General features: G+C 33.4%; 1 protein-coding gene across 1 annotated transcript; it reads left to right on the top strand.

The window, feature by feature from the left end:
* Positions 1-11,582: 11,582 nt before the first annotated feature.
* Positions 11,583-22,056, top strand: LOC143227966 (uncharacterized). Its single transcript, XM_076459317.1, has 4 exons — positions 11,583-11,718; positions 13,773-13,984; positions 18,488-18,796; positions 21,952-22,056. Exons 2-4 carry the CDS (start codon positions 13,853-13,855, stop codon positions 22,054-22,056), a joined length of 546 nt encoding a protein of 181 aa, XP_076315432.1. The 5' UTR covers positions 11,583-11,718; positions 13,773-13,852.
* The last annotated feature ends 675 nt before the right edge of the window (positions 22,057-22,731 follow it).

Genomic DNA, 22,731 nt, shown 5'->3' with positions numbered 1-22,731 from the left:
ACCAGTAATTTGTATCTTAGAATGGTTGGTCACTTTTATTGAGATACATTTTTATTTTAAGTGGGTTTCTCGTCATCACGAACACCAGTAATTTGTATCTTAGAATGGTTGGTCACTTTTATTGAGATACATTTTTATTTTAAGTGGGTTTCTCGTCATCACGAACACCAGTAATTTGTATCTTAGAATGGTTGGTCACTTTTATTGAGATACATTTTTATTTTAAGTGGGTTTCTCGTCATCACGAACACCAGTAATTTGTATCTTAGAATGGTTGGTCACTTTTATTGAGATACATTTTTATTTTAAGTGGGTTTCTCGTCATCACGAACACCAGTAATTTGTATCTTAGAATGGTTGGTCACTTTTATTGAGATACATTTTTATTTTAAGTGGGTTTCTCGTCATCACGAACACCAGTAATTTGTATCTTAGAATGGTTGGTCACTTTTATTGAGATACATTTTTATTTTAAGTGGGTTTCTCGTCATCACGAACACCAGTAATTTGTATCTTAGAATGGTTGGTCACTTTTATTGAGATACATTTTTATTTTAAGTGGGTTTCTCGTCATCACGAACACCAGTAATTTGTATCTTAGAATGGTTGGTCACTTTTATTGAGATACATTTTATTTTAAGTGGGTTTCTCGTCATCACGAACACCAGTAATTTGTATCTTAGAATGGTTGGTCACTTTTATTGAGATACATTTTTATTTTAAGTGGGTTTCTCGTCATCACGAACACCAGTAATTTGTATCTTAGAATGGTTGGTCACTTTTATTGAGATACATTTTTATTTTAAGTGGGTTTCTCGTCATCACGAACACCAGTAATTTGTATCTTAGAATGGTTGGTCACTTTTATTGAGATACATTTTTATTTTAAGTGGGTTTCTCGTCATCACGAACACCAGTAATTTGTATCTTAGAATGGTTGGTCACTTTTATTGAGATACATTTTTATTTTAAGTGGGTTTCTCGTCATCACGAACACCAGTAATTTGTATCTTAGAATGGTTGGTCACTTTTATTGAGATACATTTTTATTTTAAGTGGGTTTCTCGTCATCACGAACACCAGTAATTTGTATCTTAGAATGGTTGGTCACTTTTATTGAGATACATTTTTATTTTAAGTGGGTTTCTCGTCATTACGAACACCAGTAATTTGTATCTTAGAATGGTTGGTCACTTTTATTGAGATACATTTTTATTTTAAGTGGGTTTCTCGTCATCACGAACACCAGTAATTTGTATCTTAGAATGGTTGGTCACTTTTATTGAGATACATTTTTATTTTAAGTGGGTTTCTCGTCATCACGAACACCAGTAATTTGTATCTTAGAATGGTTGGTCACTTTTATTGAGATACATTTTTATTTTAAGTGGGTTTCTCGTCATCACGAACACCAGTAATTTGTATCTTAGAATGGTTGGTCACTTTTATTGAGATACATTTTTATTTTAAGTGGGTTTCTCGTCATTACGAACACCAGTAATTTGTATCTTAGAATGGTTGGTCACTTTTATTGAGATACATTTTTATTTTAAGTGGGTTTCTCGTCATCACGAACACCAGTAATTTGTATCTTAGAATGGTTGGTCACTTTTATTGAGATACATTTTTATTTTAAGTGGGTTTCTCGTCATCACGAACACCAGTAATTTGTATCTTAGAATGGTTGGTCACTTTTATTGAGATACATTTTTATTTTAAGTGGGTTTCTCGTCATCACGAACACCAGTAATTTGTATCTTAGAATGGTTGGTCACTTTTATTGAGATACATTTTTATTTTAAGTGGGTTTCTCGTCATCACGAACACCAGTAATTTGTATCTTAGAATGGTTGGTCACTTTTATTGAGATACATTTTTATTTTAAGTGGGTTTCTCGTCATTACGAACACCAGTAATTTGTATCTTAGAATGGTTGGTCACTTTTATTGAGATACATTTTTATTTTAAGTGGGTTTCTCGTCATCACGAACACCAGTAATTTGTATCTTAGAATGGTTGGTCACTTTTATTGAGATACATTTTTATTTTAAGTGGGTTTCTCGTCATCACGAACACCAGTAATTTGTATCTTAGAATGGTTGGTCACTTTTATTGAGATACATTTTTATTTTAAGTGGGTTTCTCGTCATCACGAACACCAGTAATTTGTATCTTAGAATGGTTGGTCACTTTTATTGAGATACATTTTTATTTTAAGTGGGTTTCTCGTCATCACGAACACCAGTAATTTGTATCTTAGAATGGTTGGTCACTTTTATTGAGATACATTTTATTTTAAGTGGGTTTCTCGTCATCACGAACACCAGTAATTTGTATCTTAGAATGGTTGGTCACTTTTATTGAGATACATTTTTATTTTAAGAGGGTTTCTCGTCATCACGAACACCAGTAATTTGTATCTTAGAATGGTTGGTCACTTTTATTGAGATACATTTTTATTTTAAGTGGGTTTCTCGTCATCACGAACACCAGTAATTTGTATCTTAGAATGGTTGGTCACTTTTATTGAGATACATTTTTATTTTAAGAGGGTTTCTCGTCATCACGAACACCAGTAATTTGTATCTTAGAATGGTTGGTCACTTTTATTGAGATACATTTTTATTTTAAGTGGGTTTCTCGTCATCACGAACACCAGTAATTTGTATCTTAGAATGGTTGGTCACTTTTATTGAGATACATTTTTATTTTAAGTGGGTTTCTCGTCATCACGAACACCAGTAATTTGTATCTTAGAATGGTTGGTCACTTTTATTGAGATACATTTTATTTTAAGTGGGTTTCTCGTCATCACGAACACCAGTAATTTGTATCTTAGAATGGTTGGTCACTTTTATTGAGATACATTTTTATTTTAAGTGGGTTTCTCGTCATCACGAACACCAGTAATTTGTATCTTAGAATGGTTGGTCACTTTTATTGAGATACATTTTTATTTTAAGTGGGTTTCTCGTCATCACGAACACCAGTAATTTGTATCTTAGAATGGTTGGTCACTTTTATTGAGATACATTTTTATTTTAAGTGGGTTTCTCGTCATCACGAACACCAGTAATTTGTATCTTAGAATGGTTGGTCACTTTTATTGAGATACATTTTTATTTTAAGTGGGTTTCTCGTCATTACGAACACCAGTAATTTGTATCTTAGAATGGTTGGTCACTTTTATTGAGATACATTTTTATTTTAAGTGGGTTTCTCGTCATTACGAACACCAGTAATTTGTATCTTAGAATGGTTGGTCACTTTTATTGAGATACATTTTTATTTTAAGTGGGTTTCTCGTCATTACGAACACCAGTAATTTGTATCTTAGAATGGTTGGTCACTTTTATTGAGATACATTTTTATTTTAAGTGGGTTTCTCGTCATCACGAACACCAGTAATTTGTATCTTAGAATGGTTGGTCACTTTTATTGAGATACATTTTTATTTTAAGTGGGTTTCTCGTCATCACGAACACCAGTAATTTGTATCTTAGAATGGTTGGTCACTTTTATTGAGATACATTTTTATTTTAAGTGGGTTTCTCGTCATCACGAACACCAGTAATTTGTATCTTAGAATGGTTGGTCACTTTTATTGAGATACATTTTATTTTAAGTGGGTTTCTCGTCATCACGAACACCAGTAATTTGTATCTTAGAATGGTTGGTCACTTTTATTGAGATACATTTTTATTTTAAGTGGGTTTCTCGTCATTACGAACACCAGTAATTTGTATCTTAGAATGGTTGGTCACTTTTATTGAGATACATTTTTATTTTAAGTGGGTTTCTCGTCATTACGAACACCAGTAATTTGTATCTTAGAATGGTTGGTCACTTTTATTGAGATACATTTTTATTTTAAGTGGGTTTCTCGTCATCACGAACACCAGTAATTTGTATCTTAGAATGGTTGGTCACTTTTATTGAGATACATTTTTATTTTAAGTGGGTTTCTCGTCATTACGAACACCAGTAATTTGTATCTTAGAATGGTTGGTCACTTTTATTGAGATACATTTTTATTTTAAGTGGGTTTCTCGTCATCACGAACACCAGTAATTTGTATCTTAGAATGGTTGGTCACTTTTATTGAGATACATTTTTATTTTAAGTGGGTTTCTCGTCATTACGAACACCAGTAATTTGTATCTTAGAATGGTTGGTCACTTTTATTGAGATACATTTTTATTTTAAGTGGGTTTCTCGTCATTACGAACACCAGTAATTTGTATCTTAGAATGGTTGGTCACTTTTATTGAGATACATTTTATTTTAAGAGGGTTTCTCGTCATCACGAACACCAGTAATTTGTATCTTAGAATGGTTGGTCACTTTTATTGAGATACATTTTTATTTTAAGTGGGTTTCTCGTCATTACGAACACCAGTAATTTGTATCTTAGAATGGTTGGTCACTTTTATTGAGATACATTTTATTTTAAGTGGGTTTCTCGTCATCACGAACACCAGTAATTTGTATCTTAGAATGGTTGGTCACTTTTATTGAGATACATTTTATTTTAAGTGGGTTTCTCGTCATTACGAACACCAGTAATTTGTATCTTAGAATGGTTGGTCACTTTTATTGAGATACATTTTTATTTTAAGAGGGTTTCTCGTCATCACGAACACCAGTAATTTGTATCTTAGAATGGTTGGTCACTTTTATTGAGATACATTTTTATTTTAAGTGGGTTTCTCGTCATTACGAACACCAGTAATTTGTATCTTAGAATGGTTGGTCACTTTTATTGAGATACATTTTTATTTTAAGTGGCTTTCTCGTCATTACGAACACCAGTAATTTGTATCTTAGAATGGTTGGTCACTTTTATTGAGATACATTTTATTTTAAGAGGGTTTCTCGTCATCACGAACGCCAGTAATTTGTATCTTAGAATGGTTGGTCACTTTCATTGAGATATATTTTTATTTTAACTGGGTTTCTCGTCATCACGAACACCAGTAATTTGTATCTTAGAATGGTTGGTCATTTTATTGAAATACATTTTTATTTTAAGTGGCTTTCTCGTCATTACGGACACCAGTAATTTGTATCTTAGAATGGTTGGTCACTTTTATTGAGATACATTTTATTTTAAGTGGGTTTCTCGTCATTACGAACACCAGTAATTTGTATCTTAGAATGGTTGGTCACTTTTATTGAGATACATTTTTATTTTAAGTGGCTTTCTCGTCATCACGAACACCAGTAATTTGTATCTTAGAATGGTTGGTCACTTTTATTGAGATACATTTTTATTTTAAGAGGGTTTCTCGTCATCTCGAACACCAGTAACTGTTTTACAGGGAAGTTTTTAATGTATACAACGTTAGAAAATGCAGAAAAAATGTAAGTCAGTATTTTAAGTGTTTCATTCTAAGAATTTTTTTTACTATCATAACAGTTAAAACTCTAGCATAACTTTGTAAAAAACGCCAATAAAAACGAGCTTCGCATATCGTCCACGCCTATTTCGCATGTATGAAGGAAAATCGAGTGGTAACAAACAATGCTATAAATATTTGAAATGGTTCTTTCACATCCAGTCAAGATATTTTTCACTGTACTTCAGAGGGTGGGTATATGGAAGCGGCAAGCCACGCCCATTAATTATCAAATTGCTGTACCGCTGTTAGATCAAAAGGTCAAACTAAATTCCCTACTTGTCACTGTCAAACACACCTTGAAGATCTCTGCCAATAACACCGAGAGACACAAACCTGGACAAACATGGTTGAGCTTTGCATGATGTCTTAACGCGTGTGGTGTTATTCATTTACAATGTAATAAATTATCTGAATAAAAGATAATATGGCACAGACCGTAGAATTTGCACCTATCTAAGTGATTGCTGGTTGGGTAGGTGTAATTCAACAAGTAATAATATTATTTGGTAGCTGATGCACTATATTCTTTCGCGTAGACATTCAAAAAACAACAACAAAAATTAGTGCTTTTATGTTATACTGCACAAAAGCAAAAGGTCGTTTTCTTCGCAACTTTTTGTGCATTTAAAAAATAAACAACATATTCGCTTATTTGCCCCTTTTAGCTGATCTAATAAAGTAAGAATTTGAGGTTCGACAATAACCAAGCTCGACCTATACGTGAAGAGGTTTAAAATCCCTCTGTCACAAGGATAAACAGTCAGGGTCTGAGGGTCGCAGGTTCAAATCCCCGTCACAACAAACATACTCACCCTTTCCACCGTGGGGACATTATAATGTGACGGTCAATCCCACTATTCATTAGTAAAGGAGTAGCCCAAGAGTTGGCGGTGATGACTAGTTGCTTTCCCTCTAGTCTTACACTACTAAATTAGGGAAAGCTTACGCAGATAACCCTAAAGATAGCTTTAGAACTTTATATCCAAGACCCCGACCCATTGATACACATCCCACTAACCAATTAGCAACCTTATATAATTCACTACCACCAAAATTAACTTTATGTTCAATAACCAAAACTACCTACAAATAAATGGCCTAAGTATGGGTAATCCCGTGTCACCAGTTCTGGCCAACTTTTTATGACACATATTGAGTCACAAGCGATCAATTCAACCTTACACCCACCACTATACTGGTACAGATATGTTGATGAAACAATTGCTGGATTCACATCTACAGAACACGCAATTAGGTTTTTCAGTTACGTTAACTCGATACACCCCAACATTAAGTTCACCTGTGAACAGGAAAAAAACTAACTAAACAGGATTTCTTAACCTCAAGATAACTAGAACTGATGCACAATTCAAAACAGAAATCTACAGAAAAATCACCCATACTGGATTATACCGGGACTCAGCACATGAAACAAAACAAACACTCAACATACTAAGAAACCAAATAAACACAACCACAAAACTATGTTCACCTGATAAAATTAACAATGAAATCAACAAAATAAAACAATACTTCATCAACATCAACAAATGTCCTCAAAAAACCGTGGAAAAAAATATACACACATCTAGACCAACAACAAACAAACAATAATAAATACCAAGATACAACAAACTACAAAACTTTATACTGTTGTATACCATATGTTCCTGATATCAGCGAAAAAATAACCAACGTTTGGAGAAAACTTATAACAAAACATAACATTTCAGTAAACACTAAATTTATTCGAAAACCAGATAGAAAACTAAAGTCCATACTATTTAAAAACTACACTGACAAACACAACACCAACATAATTTATAAAATACAATACAACAACTGCCCCAACTTCTATATTGGAGAAACAAGTAGAAAAATGGAAACTTGACTCACAGAACACAAATGAACACGACATAACCATAGAAAACACACAGATATTAAGTACGAAAAAAAAAATACAAATAAACAGAAAATCAAAGAAACCCTACTTATACAGCAACTAAAACCAAAATTAAATCAATATAAAGGAACACCTTTATACCTATACTAATTAATTACTTAACATACACCTGCAACGCCACCTACAATCCCGTACCCGTTTATACTCTCGTCCCTAAGACATGTGTCCGGCAAAGGTCGCTTTCAAACTCTCTTTTTCTTAACCTGAAGGTGACCCAGGAAGGTCGAAACGTTGTTCTCTCCTTGTCAATAAAAGTGCTAATACCCATATTCTGAGATACATTTTTATTTCAAGTGAGTTTCTCATCATCAAGAAATAATAATTGGGAATAAGACATTACTGCACATGTTTTAATTAATTAATTAATTAATATATATATTTCTTTTCTTTTTTTGTGTGTGTAACGAACTTTTAACCCCCAAGATTCTGAAGACAGGCTCTTCCGCCAGGCGGTTCACGACAAAATCATTTCGCTGTTGAGTGTTATTAAGAGTTAACACAATAACAACAGAATAAGCTGTTATTTAGAGTTAACACAATAACAACAGAATAAGCCGTTATTTAGAGTTAACACAATAACAACAGAATAAGCTGTTATTTAGAGTTAACACAATAACAACAGAATAAGCTGTTATTAAGAGTTAACACAATAACAACAGAATAAGCTGTTATTTAGAGTTAACACAATAACAACAGAATAAGCTGTTTCAAACACTACAGAGAATAGATGTAGTTTTCTGAACTTATGCTGTTAGTAATGAAACCTGGATAAAATGCTATTTATAGAAATGCAAAGGGATTTTACTCTGGTATTTACAGATGATTTTCTCACAACAGATGTACAGAGTAGTCTGCACTAAAGGTTCTTTAGTGTATGAAATAATGAGAATGAATAGTTTTTAGGAAAAATTAAAATTAAACAAAAAAAATGGAGTGTGTGCAGGGAAAATTCTTGATGCCTCTACCTGAATATGATTATTTCTCTAAGTTTCCCTATTCCCAAAAAGAGCAACATACAGACATCATCCATTAGGCCATTAAAGGATTTGACACTCAGTGACGGGTATGTAATGTTAATGCAATATCCCTTCGAGCAGAGTAGATATTATCTACAGTATAAAACTAAAGTATTTATAACAAGAACATTTCAATGGTATCTAAGCCATATATTTATACTAAAGCTCCGTGGAAACTATATAAACAACAAATGTTTATATAACTAAGATCAAAAAGAAAACATCTGCTTATCACAAAAGATTCGTTTTATAGTATAAGAAGATTTTGTAACACTATGATTGTTGTTACACTGTTCATCCTTCCTTTATTAAACTGCTACACTATGTTCTTTCATTCTTTACACTTTTCTTTACTAGGCTGCTACACTATGTTCTTTCATTCTTTACACTTTTCTTTACTAGGCTGCTACACTATATTGTTACATCGTTCACGCTTGTTTTACTAGGCTGCTACACTATACTGTTATATCGTTCACGCTTGTTTTACTAGGCTGCTACACTATACTGTTACATCGTTCAAGCTTGTTTTACTAGGCTGCTACACTATACTGTTACATCGTTCACGCTTGTTTTACTAGGCTGCTACACTATACTGTTACATCGTTCACGCTTGTTTTACTAGGCTGCTACACTATACTGTTACACAGTTCACGCTTGTTTTACAGGGCAGCTACACTATATTGTTACATCGTTCACGCTCGTTTTACTGGGCTGCTACACTATGCTGTTACATCGTTCACGCTTGTTTTACTAGGCTGCTACACTATACTGTTACATCGTTCACGCTTGTTTTACTAGGCTGCTACACTATACTGTTATATCGTTCACGCTTGTTTTACTAGGCTGCTACACTATACTGTTACATCGTTCACGCTTGTTTTACTAGGCTGCTACACTATACTGTTACATCGTTCACGCTTGTTTTACTAGGCTGCTACACTATACTGTTACACAGTTCACGCTTGTTTTACTAGGCAGCTACACTATATTGTTACATCGTTCACGCTCGTTTTACTAGGCTGCTACACTATACTGTTACATCGTTCACGCATGTTTTACTAGGCTGCTACACTATACTGTTACATCGTTCACGCTTGTTTTACTAGGCTGCTACACGATACTGTTACATCGTTCACGCTTGTTTTACTAGGCTGCTACACTATACTGTTACATTGTTCACGCTTGTTTTACAGGGCTGCTACATTATATTTTTATATTGTTCAAGCTTGTTTTACTAGGCTGCTACACTATATTGTTACATTGTTCACACTTGTTTTACTAGGCTGCTACACTATATTGTTACATTGTTCACACTTGTTTTACGAGGCTGCTACACGATATTGTTACATTGTTCAAGCTTGTTTTACGAGGCTGCTACACTATACTGTTACATCGTTCACGCTTGTTTTACTAGGCTGCTACACTATATTGTCACATCGTTCACGCTTGTTTTACTAGGCTGCTACACTATACTGTTACATTGTTCACGCTTGTTTCACTAGGCTGCTACACTATACTGTTACATCGTTCACGCTTGTTTTACGAGGCTGCTACATTATATTTTTATATTGTTCACGCTTGTTTTACTAGGGCTGCTACACTATATTGTTACATCGTTCACGCTTGTTTTACTAGGCTGCTACTGCTATACTGTTATATCGTTCACGCTTGTTTTACTAGGCTGCTACACTATACTGTTACATCGTTCAAGCTTGTTTTACTGGGCTGCTACACTATACTGTTACATCGTTCACGCTTGTTTTACTAGGCTGCTACACTATACTGTTACATCGTTCACGCTTGTTTTACTAGGGCTGCTACACTATGCTGTTACACAGTTCACGCTTGTTTTACTAGGCAGCTACACTATATTGTTACATCGTTCACGCTCGTTTTACTAGGGCTGCTACACTATACTGTTACATCGTTCACGCATGTTTTACTGGGCTGCTACACTATGCTGTTACATCGTTCACGCTTGTTTTACTAGGCTGCTACACTATACTGTTACATCGTTCACGCTTGTTTTACTAGGCTGCTGCACACTATATTGTTACATCGTTCACGCTTGTTTTACTAGGCTGCTACACTATACTGTTACATTGTTCACGCTTGTTTTACTAGGCTGCTACACTATACTGTTACATCGTTCACGCTTGTTTTACTAGGCTGCTACACTATACTGTTACATCGTTCACGCTTGTTTTACTAGGCTGCTACACTATATTGTTACATTGTTCACGCTTGTTTTACTAGGCTGCTACACTATATTGTTACATTGTTCACGCTTGTTTTACGAAACTGTTACATTGTATAACAACACAGAAAATCCATTTTGTAGGTTCAAACAAGCAGATTTTAATAAGTTCAAATATAAGACGAAATAAAGAAAATTTAAAGAAATGTAACAATTGTAAGAAGCAGGATTTGTTGAGACACGTAAATCATACAATATACAATGATGTTTTTATTTCTGTTATTTTTAAAATTGTAGTGTATTTATTTATGAATTACTTGTTATTAATGTTATTATTATAGTTTTATAAACGAAATAAAATGATTCCTGTCTTACGGAATAAGGCGTGAACTAGTGGTTTTCATATTGGGTTAGGGATCGATAGGCCCTAGGTTCGAGCCCATAAGTTGTCACTCAACAAGCTCAGTACCTCATGTTATTCGCTGAAAGGTAGCTATGTAGGTGGCTAACGCTGCTGGCAATCCTAAATAGACAAATATATTTTATAAAACTAAAAATAGCCAAGTTGTTAACCCCACGAAGCCAACCTCTGGCTTTATCCTATCAGTGAGGAAATCATCGTTCATTGAGGAACTTTATTCATTGTTGCGTTATCCAACCTTCCATTCAACCATTTTAGGGTCTCAATAATGAACAATGATAAACAAAACAAGTCTTCCAGCTAGCAGAAAGCTTTATCATTCACAATCGTTTGGCAGAGATAAATGGTGTAAAATTATCAAATAAGCTGCTTCTAGTGCGAATTATTGACTGCCTTCTAAACTATGAATAATTCTGTCTAAAGTTTACGAGTCTTTGGTCTAGTCGTTTGGTTCAAATATCACTTACGAAACATCAATAATATAAACTTGTTTTTATAAAGTGCTGAATATGTTACCAACAAGAAGTACGTCATTTGATGAATGAAACAGAACTCATCCAACGTTTGTTTTTAATTCACTAAAGCCGTAGCTGGAGCAGATTGGAACAGGTCAGTCCTGAACAATAATGTGTGGAAGGAGTTTCTTCTGGATGTCGTTGATGGAAAGCTTCAATGGAAAAGCTTGACCCTTGTACATGATGATCATATAGAAAATCTTTGTAAGTATATAATGTCTTAGCAGAACTGGATAAATAACCGTTCTTGTATTGGATTACACTGCACAACAACGTTTTGCTTCTTGAACACTGTTGGATGTTCTTTATAGATTTTGGCTGTTGATCACGAAAATCACATCCAAATTTGCCCATCATTCAGTTTCACCAGGACATTGTTACAATGTAAAAACGATATCAGGACAACTGGAATCCGTCAATGCTTGGTGCTACTGTTGGACACTGCAACGTGATGCACCGGACATTGAATACAAACGAAAATCAGGAGCAAAACACTTTTAATTATGTTTAACTTAATTAGCGTATTAGAAACATAAACACAATTAAATATGTTATTGCCGGTAAACAGTTAACTGTCTATTTCTCAGAGTTCCTACGTGATGAAGCAAAACTTAAACTATATTTGTGCATACCCACCAGGTATCTGTCACAATCAGCAAAAACTTTTGAGGAAGCAAAACTCTTCAAAACATTGTTGTGCAGTGTTATAATTAGAAAAATCTTTGTAAGTGTATGATGTCTTAGCAGAACTCAATAAATAACCATTCTTGTATAGGATTATTATATAGAAAATATTTGTACGTATTAGTACAATGTCTTAGTAGTACTGGATAAATCATGAATAGAAGGTAATTCAAGATTAAATAGTGAAACTTAAATGTTAACATAGGGACAGCTATGTTCATAAATAAATCACTTAGAGCGTTGATAAATTCAAATTTAGAAAATCGATCTTTATTAGACAACCTACAGGTGTCAGCACTATTGCCCGATCCTGACAACAGCTTTCAGAAAGGCTAGATTCTACTGGACAAATAACTGAGACAAATTATTTTGATATCCATCAGTTATGCGCATGCCCCCCGGTGGCACAGCGGTATGTTTGCGAACTCACATCGCTAGAAACTGGGTTTCGATACCCGTAGTGGACAGAGCACATATAATCCAATGGGTATCTTCGTACTTAATTCCAAACGAAGAAATAAAAACAGTTACACGCAGAGTTTAAATTCTGACATTGATTTGATAACACTAGAATTATGGATTCCATCAGCTTTAATACACTTTATAATAAAATATTTTTGTGAAACAAACTTGCTTTTGAGGCAGTGACGTTTTTGCTCACAGAGTTTCTAATAACCTACATTGTTGTTGTTTGTTATTAAGCACAAAGTTACACAATGGGCTATCTTTGCTCTGCCCACCAGGGATATCGAAACCCAGTTTGTATCACTATAAGTCCACAGACGTACCACTGTGCCACGAGGAGGGAGGGAGGGAGGGACTGAGAGTCACGTGAAACAATATTAGTAAACATACCATCAGTGTTATAGTTATTTTATTAATGACTATTGGAACTTAACTAGAAAACGAGGAGTAGGGTTGCCAAGTGCTGGAAGAACATGTACAAATTGTGGATTCAAGGATCCATGGCTTACAACCTGTTTTCTCAAAACCTCATTCTGCATGTTAGGGTCGTTGATGCAATAAAAGTAACCTTAGAGTTGGCGATGAGTGTCGTTGGATAGCTGCCTATCTTCTAGCCTATAATTTGAAAACTAAAGGTATTACTAAGCGCAGACAAATCTCATCTAGTCTCGCACGAAATTCTGAAATGAACAGATATTCTTGTGCGATCAGTTTGCACTGAGTGTTGGAACAGATATTCTTGTGCGATCAGTTTGCAATGAGTGTTGAAACAGATATTCTTGTGCGATCAGTTTGCACTGAGTGTTGCAATAGACAAATACATAAACTGACTCATCAAGGTACAATATGGGAGCCCCCTTTACCAAATGGTATAAAAACAAACCCATAATCTCAAAATTATCTCCGTCTGTTCCTTTAGGTTAAATGTGCCAAGTAAGTGCCAACGATGTAGTTTTTCTTAAATTCGTTTGAAGAACAAAAAATTACAGTTTGCTTTATTTCTTTAACATGTACACACGATAACGTAAGCAAGCATCGTCCTAATTTTAATGTACTTTATTTATATACGTTACAAGAAAATATTTTAAAAACCTCTTTTATGAAATCAGGGCCACTAAATTACCTTACAAAGGATCTGAGCAGACACCGTATATCGACAACGTTGTACAAAATCTCTTCAACACCGGAAATGAAAGCATCAGAAAATTTGCCAGATGTGCCAACGCTTCTGTCATTTTTAGAGTCAGATGCTAAAATAATTTCACCGTTTAACGTAGTAGTAGCTTGTTCTTGGGTTTTAATGAGACTTATGCTCGAGAAGGTAAGGATCAAAATAATAAGTCTGTTGATCTAGTGTTTACTGAGTTTTATTGTTGAACAATGATGTCTGACGTATTGAATAATAAGATTTAATCAAGTCTGTTGATCTACAGTTTACTGAGTTTTATTGTTGAACAGTGATGTCTGACGTATTAAATAATAACATTTAATCAAGTCTGTTGATCTATTGTTTACTGAGTTTTATTGTTGAACAGTGATGTCTGACGTATTAAATAATAACACTTAACCAAGTCTGTTGATCTGCAGTTTACTGAGTTTTATTGTTGAACAATGATGTCTGAGGCATTAAATAATAACATTTAACCAAATCTGTTGATCTATTGTTTACTGAATTTTATTGTTGAACAGTGATGTCTGACGTATTAAATAATAACACTTAACCAAGTCTGTTGATCTATTGTTTACTGAGTTTTATTGTTGAACAGTGATGTCTGAGGTATTAAATAATAACATTTAACCAAATCTGTTGATCTATTGTTTACTGAATTTTATTGTTGAACAGTGATGTCTGACGTATTAAATAATAACATTTAACCAAGTCTGTTCATCTACAGTTTACTGATTTTATTGTTGAACAGTGATGTCTGACGTATTAAATAATAAAATTTAACCAAGTCTGTTCATCTACAGTTTACTGAGTTTTATTGTTGAACAGTGATGTCTGACGTATTAAATAGTAAGATTTAACCAAGTCTGTTCATCTATTGTTTACTGAATTTTATTGTTGAACAGTGATGTCTGACGTATTAAATAATAAGATTTAACCAAGTCTGTTCATCTACAGTTTACTGAGTTTTATTGTTGAACAGTGATGTCCGACGTACTAAATAATAACATTTAACCAAGTCTGTTGATCTATTGTTTACTGAATTTTATTGTTGAACAGTGATGTCTGACGTATTAAATAATAACATTTAACCAAGTCTGTTGATCTACAGTTTACTGATTTTATTGTTGAACAGTGATGTCTGACGTATTAAATAATAACACTTAACCAAGTCTGTTCATCTATTGTTTACTGAGTTTTATTGTTGAACAGTGATGTCTGACGTATTAAATAATAACATTTAATCAAGTCTGTTGATCTATTGTTTACTGAGTTTTATTGTTGAACAGTGATGTCTGAGGTATTAAATAATAACATTTAACCAAGTCTGTTCATCTACAGTTTACTGAGTTTTATTGTTGAACAGTGATGTCTGACGTATTAAATAATAAGATTTAACCAAGTCTGTTGATCTATTGTTTACTGAATTTTATTGTTGAACAGTGATGTCTGACGTATTAAATAATAAGATTTAACCAAGTCTGTTGATCTATTGTTTACTGAATTTTATTGTTGAACAGTGATGTCTGACGTATTAAATAATAACATTTAACCGAGTCTGTTGATCTACAGTTTATTGAATTTATTGTTGAACAGTGATGTCTGACGTATTAAATAATAAGATTTAACCAAGTCTGATCATCTATTGTTTACTGAGTTTTATTCGTTAACAGTGATATCTGACGTATTAAATAATAACACGTAACCAAGTCTGTTGATCTACAGTTTACCGATTTTATTGTTGAACAGTAATGTCTGACGTATTAAATAATAACCTTTAACCAAGTCTGTTCATCTATTGTTTACTGAGTTTTATTCTTGAACAATGATGTCTGACGTATTAAATAATAACATTTAATCAAGTCTGTTGATCTATTGTTTACTGAGTTTTATTGTTGAACAGTGATGTCTGACGTATTAAATAATAACATTTAATCAAGTCTGTTGATCTATTGTTCACTGGGTTTTATTGTTGAACAGTGATGTCTGACGTATCAAATAATAACACTTAACCAAGTCTGTTCATCTACAGTTTACTGAGTTTTATTGTTGAACAGTGATGTCTGACGTATTAAATAATAACATTTAATCAAGTCTGTTGATCTATTGTTTACTGAGTTTTATTGTTGAACAGTGATGTCTGACGTAATAATAACATTTAAAAAAGTATGTTGATCTATTGTTCACTGGGTTTTATTGTTGAACAGTGATGTCTGACGTATTAAACAAAAACATTTAACCAAGTCTGTTCATCTACAGTTTACTGAGTTTTATTGTTGAACAGTGATGTCTGACGTATTAAATAATAACATTTAACCAAGTTTGTTGATCTACAGTTTACTGATTTTATTGTTGAACAGTGATGTCTGACATATTAAATAATAACACTTAACCAAGTCTGTTCATCTATTGTTTACTGAGTTCTATTGTTGAACAGTGATGTCTGACGTATTAAATAATAACATTTAACCAAGTTTGTTGTTCTATTGTTTACTGAGTATTATTGTTGAACAGTGATGTCTGACGTATTAAATAATAACATTTAATCAAGTCTGTTCATCTACAGTTTACTGAGTTTTATTGTTGAACAGTGATGTCTGACGTATTAAATAATAAAATTTAACCAAGTCTGTTGATCTATTGTTTACTGAATTTTATTGTTGAACAGTGATGTCTGACGTATTAAATAATAAGATTTAACCAAGTCTGTTGATCTATTGTTTACTGAATTTTATTGTTGAACAGTGATGTCTGGCGTATTAAATAATAACATTTAACCGAGTCTGTTGATCTACAGTTTATTGATTTTATTGTTGAACAGTGATGTCTGACGTATTAAATAATAAGATTTAACCAAGTCTGATCATCTATTGTTTACTGAGTTTTATTCGTTAACAGTGATATCTGACGTATTAAATAATAACACGTAACCAAGTCTGTTGATCTACAGTTTACAGATTTTATTGTTGAACAGTGATGTCTGACGTATTAAATAATAACATTTAATCAAGTCTGTTCATCTACCGTTTACTGAGTTTTATTGTTGAACAGTGATGTCTGACGTATTAAACAAAAACATTTAACCAAGTCTGTTCATCTACAGTTTACTGAGTTTTATTGTTGAACAGTGATGTCTGACGTATTAAATAATAACATTTAACCAAGTTTGTTGATCTACAGTTTACTGATTTTATTGTTGAACAGTGATGTCTGACATATTAAATAATAACACTTAACCAAGTCTGTTCATCTATTGTTTACTGAGTTCTATTGTTGAACAGTGATGTCTGACGTATTAAATAATAACATTTAACCAAGTTTGTTGTTCTATTGTTTACTGAGTATTATTGTTGAACAGTGATGTCTGACGTATTAAATAATAACATTTAATCAAGTCTGTTCATCTACAGTTTACTGAGTTTTATTGTTGAACAGTGATGTCTGACGTATTAAATAATAAAATTTAACCAAGTCTGTTGATCTATTGTTTACTGAATTTTATTGTTGAACAGTGATGTCTGACGTATTAAATAATAAGATTTAACCAAGTCTGTTGATCTATTGTTTACTGAGTTTTATTGTTGAACAGTGATGTCTGACGTATTAAATAATAACATTTAACCACGTCTGTTGATCTATTGTTTACTGAGTTTTATTGTTGAACAGTGATGTCTGACGTATTAAATAATAAGATTTAACCAAGTCTGTTTATTGAACGTTATTGACAGCTATGTGATTGTTAATATTAAGTAGACAATATTATATAATTTTACTGTTTACTAGAGCTTTTCTGTTAGTTAAATAATTTCATAATTTCGTGATTAGTTTTAAATACATTAACTTTACACTAATATTTTTCATATTGTATTTCATCTAATTTTTCTAAATATAAAGAATTACAACAATTTCACATATAACTTCTCTTGGACTATTTATATAAAACGAATTCAAATAACTTACCCATAATTCTGCTGTTCATTAAAGTTACGGCATCGTTTATCCGCTGAAATACTTTGAAAGTTTTTAGTTTTTATTTAAATTTATCACTAATTATACCTCATTCCATTTCAATATAAATTTTACTGTCGGGTTTGTTTGTTTTTCAGTTTCAATCATTTATTTTTGGTCGTTTAAAAAAAAAACATTGTTTTCACCATTTAAAGTTCAATATCTTTTCTTGTTTTTCTGCAGATATAATTTCAATATTGAATGTACATTATCAGTTTATAACCAAGATCTTCGTTTACATCTATTTATGTTTTAAATGTTTCAAGAATAAATTTTAATGTTATTAAAATATCAGTTTTTTTAACCTGTTTTTTTGTTCTTCGATGTCACTTAATGTATCATAATTACAGTTTCAACTTCTGTTTTAAAGTTAATTTTTAAAGATATAATAAATTTATCAAATACCCTAGTTTTTACAACTGATCTTTGCACAGAATCTAAGCCACCTGGTCATGGTTGAAAGATTACGATGATTGGTCAGTTCTTATAATTAAGCTAATCTCTAATAACCAAAACAGAGCAAAGTGTCCTTTAAAACAATAATTTAGTGGTAGTTTCATGGTTCAGACTAGGAAATTTGTTTTATTAAGTGTGATACTTGTTACGTGTCCAATTACAAGGTTTTCTTTTATATATATATGCATGTAGATAAGAAAAAATTCACTGCTTTTAGGACCCAATTTTCATTGGTTCCTTTTGCTGGAAGAAAACGATTATTTACCCCTTGTGTGCAACTACACAGACAGAGACAACAACATCCTCGTTGTTGTCCAATCTACAGAACAACATTTTAACGTTTATAAAGTAGAGTACAACCCTCTCTTTGGAAACTCAACCATGCATCAGCTGGACACGTGGTATGCTCAGAGGAAGTCTGATAAAGGCGAGAACTATCTCGGAAGTTTCTCAGCTAAGACTGATCTCCAAGGAAGGACTCTGAAGGTTGCCCTGGAAAGGGTATGTGTTTGGTACTCTAACAATGAATTTTCTGAAATATGTTCTACTGCTGTTTATGTGTACACGACAAGCTATTAAGACTATCTACCGCCATTTTTAGCTCCTGACAAAAGAAGACAACCAGTTAACAGCGCCTTACTACCAACCATACTCGCTGAGAGAACGACAGTCACTCTTATAACGCACCCACAACTTGAGGTAATGGTTTCTAATTTAAAGCTCTACCGGTGCACATGGGATTAAAAACTGTAAACAAATTACTTTTATTTCAATTAAATTTGTCTTGTAAACCTTTCTTATGATACAAAAACTAAAACCTACATTATTGTGTATTAACATCAAATAGCATATCACATTTTTTTTATTTTTTACCTTAAGGACCCACAAATCCCTGCATGCCATTCACCTCAACTCTTGTTGTTTTTTTAATAACTCGCAGCAAGCAACGTGTGAAATAAGGCGTATCTGATGACGTCACTGTAGACTTTATCACACAATTGTACTGTGGTATATTTCGTACTGAATTGTTATGTGTGTCTTCGGACGACAGAACAATGCGTTCAGCAAAATACACTGAGCTAAACCAGGCGTCATTAGAATATAGTTCCACCACTTTCACTGTACGGTTATAATTAATAAACAGATTATAAACCAACATTATGCGCATGCGAATAAGGTTCTTCTTAGAAAAAGAAAACAACAAACAAACTTAAGACCTAAACGTTAGCGTGCCAGACTAAACATCTAAAAGACAAACAAAAAACTGCGCTCCGCACTTTAGGACCATGAGTGCGTTTAAAGAGAGACTGTCAAATCCCACTATTTGGATAGAGTATTCCGAGAGTTGGCGGTGGATGTTGTTGACTAGCTGTCTTTTCTCTGGTCTACGAGTTCAAAATTAAAAATGGCTGATACACAGCTAGCCCTTCTCGAGCTCTTAACAGGAATATGAAAGACAAAAAGCTTCGAAAACTTTATAAACTTATTATAAGATTTTAATAAATCGTGAAGTAAAAACATTACAGGCATAGAGGTAAGGAGATTATGTAACTTTCTTAGGCCTATTTTTAAATAGTTGTATGTATGTGTGTGTTTTCTTACAGCAAAGCCACATCGGGCTACCTGCTGTATCCACCGAGAGGAATCGAGCCCCTGATTTTAGCGTTGTAAATCCAAGGACTTACCACAGTCCCAACGGGGAACTGAATAGCTGGGAAACAAACTTACCAAAAAAACTTCGGTTGTCAGAGCTTCCAAGAAAAATAACTGACGCCATTTTTTTACACAAAAACTCTTGCAGGAGTGTTTTAATTGTAACAAAATTTTAAACAGAAACATTAAAACAATAACACTAGAAACAAACAGTGTCGGTTAGCTAACTGGTAAAATAATCCATTCTTAAAACATCTAAGTCAGTTTCCTTATAACGTATACAAGGACGGACCGTAAAACTACAGAATAAACTATCTGTTCTCTGTCCATCGCTTGAAATCGAACTCTGTAAGCTACATCATAGAAATGTTACCTGTTTCCCAGCTACATTAAGAGTCCATATCATAGAGATGTTACCTGTTTCCCAGCTACATTAATAGTCCATATCATAGAGATGTTACCTGTTTCTCTGCTACATTAATAGTCCATATCATAGGGATGTTACCTGTTTCCCAGCTACATTAATAGTCCATATCATAGGGATGTTACCTGTTTCCCAGCTACATTAATAGTCCATATCATAGAAATGTTACCTGTTTCCCAGCTACATTAATAGTCCATATCATAGAAATGTTACCTGTTTCCCAGCTACATTAATAGTCCATATCATAGGGATGTTACCTGTTTCCCAGCTACATTAATAGTCCATATCATAGGGATGTTACCTGTTTCCCAGCTACATTAATAGTCCATATCATAGGGATGTTACCTGTTTCCCAGCTACATTAATAGTCCATATCATAGGGATGTTACCTGTTTCCCAGCTACATTAATAGTCCATATCATAGAAATGTTACCTGTTTCCCAGCTACATTAATAGTCCATATCATAGAAATGTTAGCTGTTTCCCAGCTACATTAATAGTCCATATCATAGAAATGTTACCTGTTTCCCAGCTACATTAATAGTCCATATCATAGGGATGTTACCTGTTTCCCAGCTACATTAATAGTCCATATCATAGGGATGTTACCTGTTTCCCAGCTACATTAATAGTCCATATCATAGGGATGTTACCTGTTTCCCAGCTACATTAATAGTCCATATCATAGGGATGTTACCTGTTTCCCAGCTACATTAATAGCCCATATCATAAAGATGTTACCTGTTTCCCAGCTACATTAATAGTCCATATCATAGAAATGTTACCTGTTTCCCAGCTACATTAATAGTCCATATCATAGAAATGTTACCTGTTTCCCAGCTTCATTAATAGTCCATATCATAGGGATGTTATCTCTTGTACAGCTACATCGATAGTCCATATCATAGAAATGTTACCTGTTTCCCAGCTACATTAATAGTCCATATCATAGAGAGGTTACCTGTTTCCCAGCTACATTAATAGTTCATATCATAGAGATGTTATCTCTTGTACAGCTACATCAATAGTCTACATCATAGAGATGTTACATGTTTCCCAGCTACATTAATAGTCCATATCATAGAGATGTTACCTGTTTCCCAGCTACATTAATAGTCCATATCATAGAAATGTTACCTGTTGCCCAGCTACATCAACAGTCTGGCTTTATTATCAACAGGTTGTCTTCAATAAGTTTCGTAAAGATAAAACTTCTTACGTCACCTGGCTCTGTCTCTCTAACTTTAGAGGTCTTCATGTACTCCATTCAAGCTTTCATATCTTTATGCGATTGTAGTCTAGAGAGCCACGTAAAGTCTTATCTTGTTCTTCAACTGTATGGAGTATGGTACTGTCATCCTCGTGGATGACTGACATAAACAAGTTTTTGTTCCACGTGTTAACTATAAGTGTGGTGCACAGTTCATTCCGTTTTGTCAGTAATGTTAAATCATCTTGTTGAACGACACTGTATTTAAACTGTCACTTTATTGGTCGTTTACTCATAATAATTTATAATTTTGCAAAACCATCCAATAAAATTTCAAAGTACGTTTGTCTTGTTTCATTATTTTAATAGCATTTCCCCTTCTTTCTACCTGCCAAGGAAGAAGGTAAACAAAACCCAATCGGAGTAGATATTAAAGTTCTGAATGCTCTACAAGAAGTTCTTAAGTTTCGGTAAGTCCATGTAGATATTAAAGTTCTGAATGCTCTACAAGAAATTCTTAAGTTTTGGTAAGTCCATGTAGATATTAAAGTTCTGAATGCTCTACAAGAAGTTCTTTAGTTTCGATAAGTCCATGTAGATACTAAAGTTCTGAATGCTCTACAAGAAGTTCTTTAGTTTCGGCAAGTCCATGTAGATATTAAAGTTCTGAATGCTCTCGAAAAAGTTCTTAAGTTTCGGTAAGTCCATGTAGATATTAAAGTTCTGAATGCTCTCGAAAAAGTTCTTAAGTTTCGGTAAGTCCATGTAGATATTAAAGTTCTAAATGCTCTACAAGAAGTTCTTTAGTTTCGGTAAGTCCATGTAGATATTAAAGTTCTGAATAATCTCGAAAAAGTTCTTAAGTTTCGGTAAGTCCATGTAGATATTAAAGTTCTGAATGCTCTACAAGAAGTTCTTAAGTTTCGGTAAGTCCATGTAGATATTAAAGTTCTGAATGCTCTACAAGAAGTTCTTTAGTTTCGGTAAGTCCATTTAGTAAATACAATTTGTTAAGCATTTAAAGAGAAATATAAACGAGTACAAACATAGTACAATCTAAACCACCAATCCTGTTGTCTGGTTCGAATTTCGCGAAAAGATATACGACGGCTGTCTGTACATTTATAAGATGCATTGTGGTGATCAATA

This window comes from Tachypleus tridentatus, chromosome 10 (genome assembly GCF_004210375.1).
Source record: "Tachypleus tridentatus isolate NWPU-2018 chromosome 10, ASM421037v1, whole genome shotgun sequence".
Classification (NCBI taxonomy): Eukaryota; Metazoa; Arthropoda; class Merostomata; order Xiphosura; family Limulidae; genus Tachypleus; species Tachypleus tridentatus.
Note: the sequence above shows the minus strand (reverse complement) of the source record. Positions and strands in the feature narration are given on the sequence as shown.

Coding starts and splice junctions, on each gene's coding strand:
- LOC143227966 (XM_076459317.1), top strand. CDS start 13,853: ATGAAAGCATCAGAAAATTTGCCAGATGTGCCAACGCTTCTGTCATTT. Junction 13,985..18,487: donor TGAGACTTATGCTCGAGAAG/GTAAGGATCAAA, acceptor ATATGCATGTAG/ATAAGAAAAAATTCACTGCT. Junction 18,797..21,951: donor TGAAGGTTGCCCTGGAAAGG/GTATGTGTTTGG, acceptor TTATTTTAATAG/CATTTCCCCTTCTTTCTACC.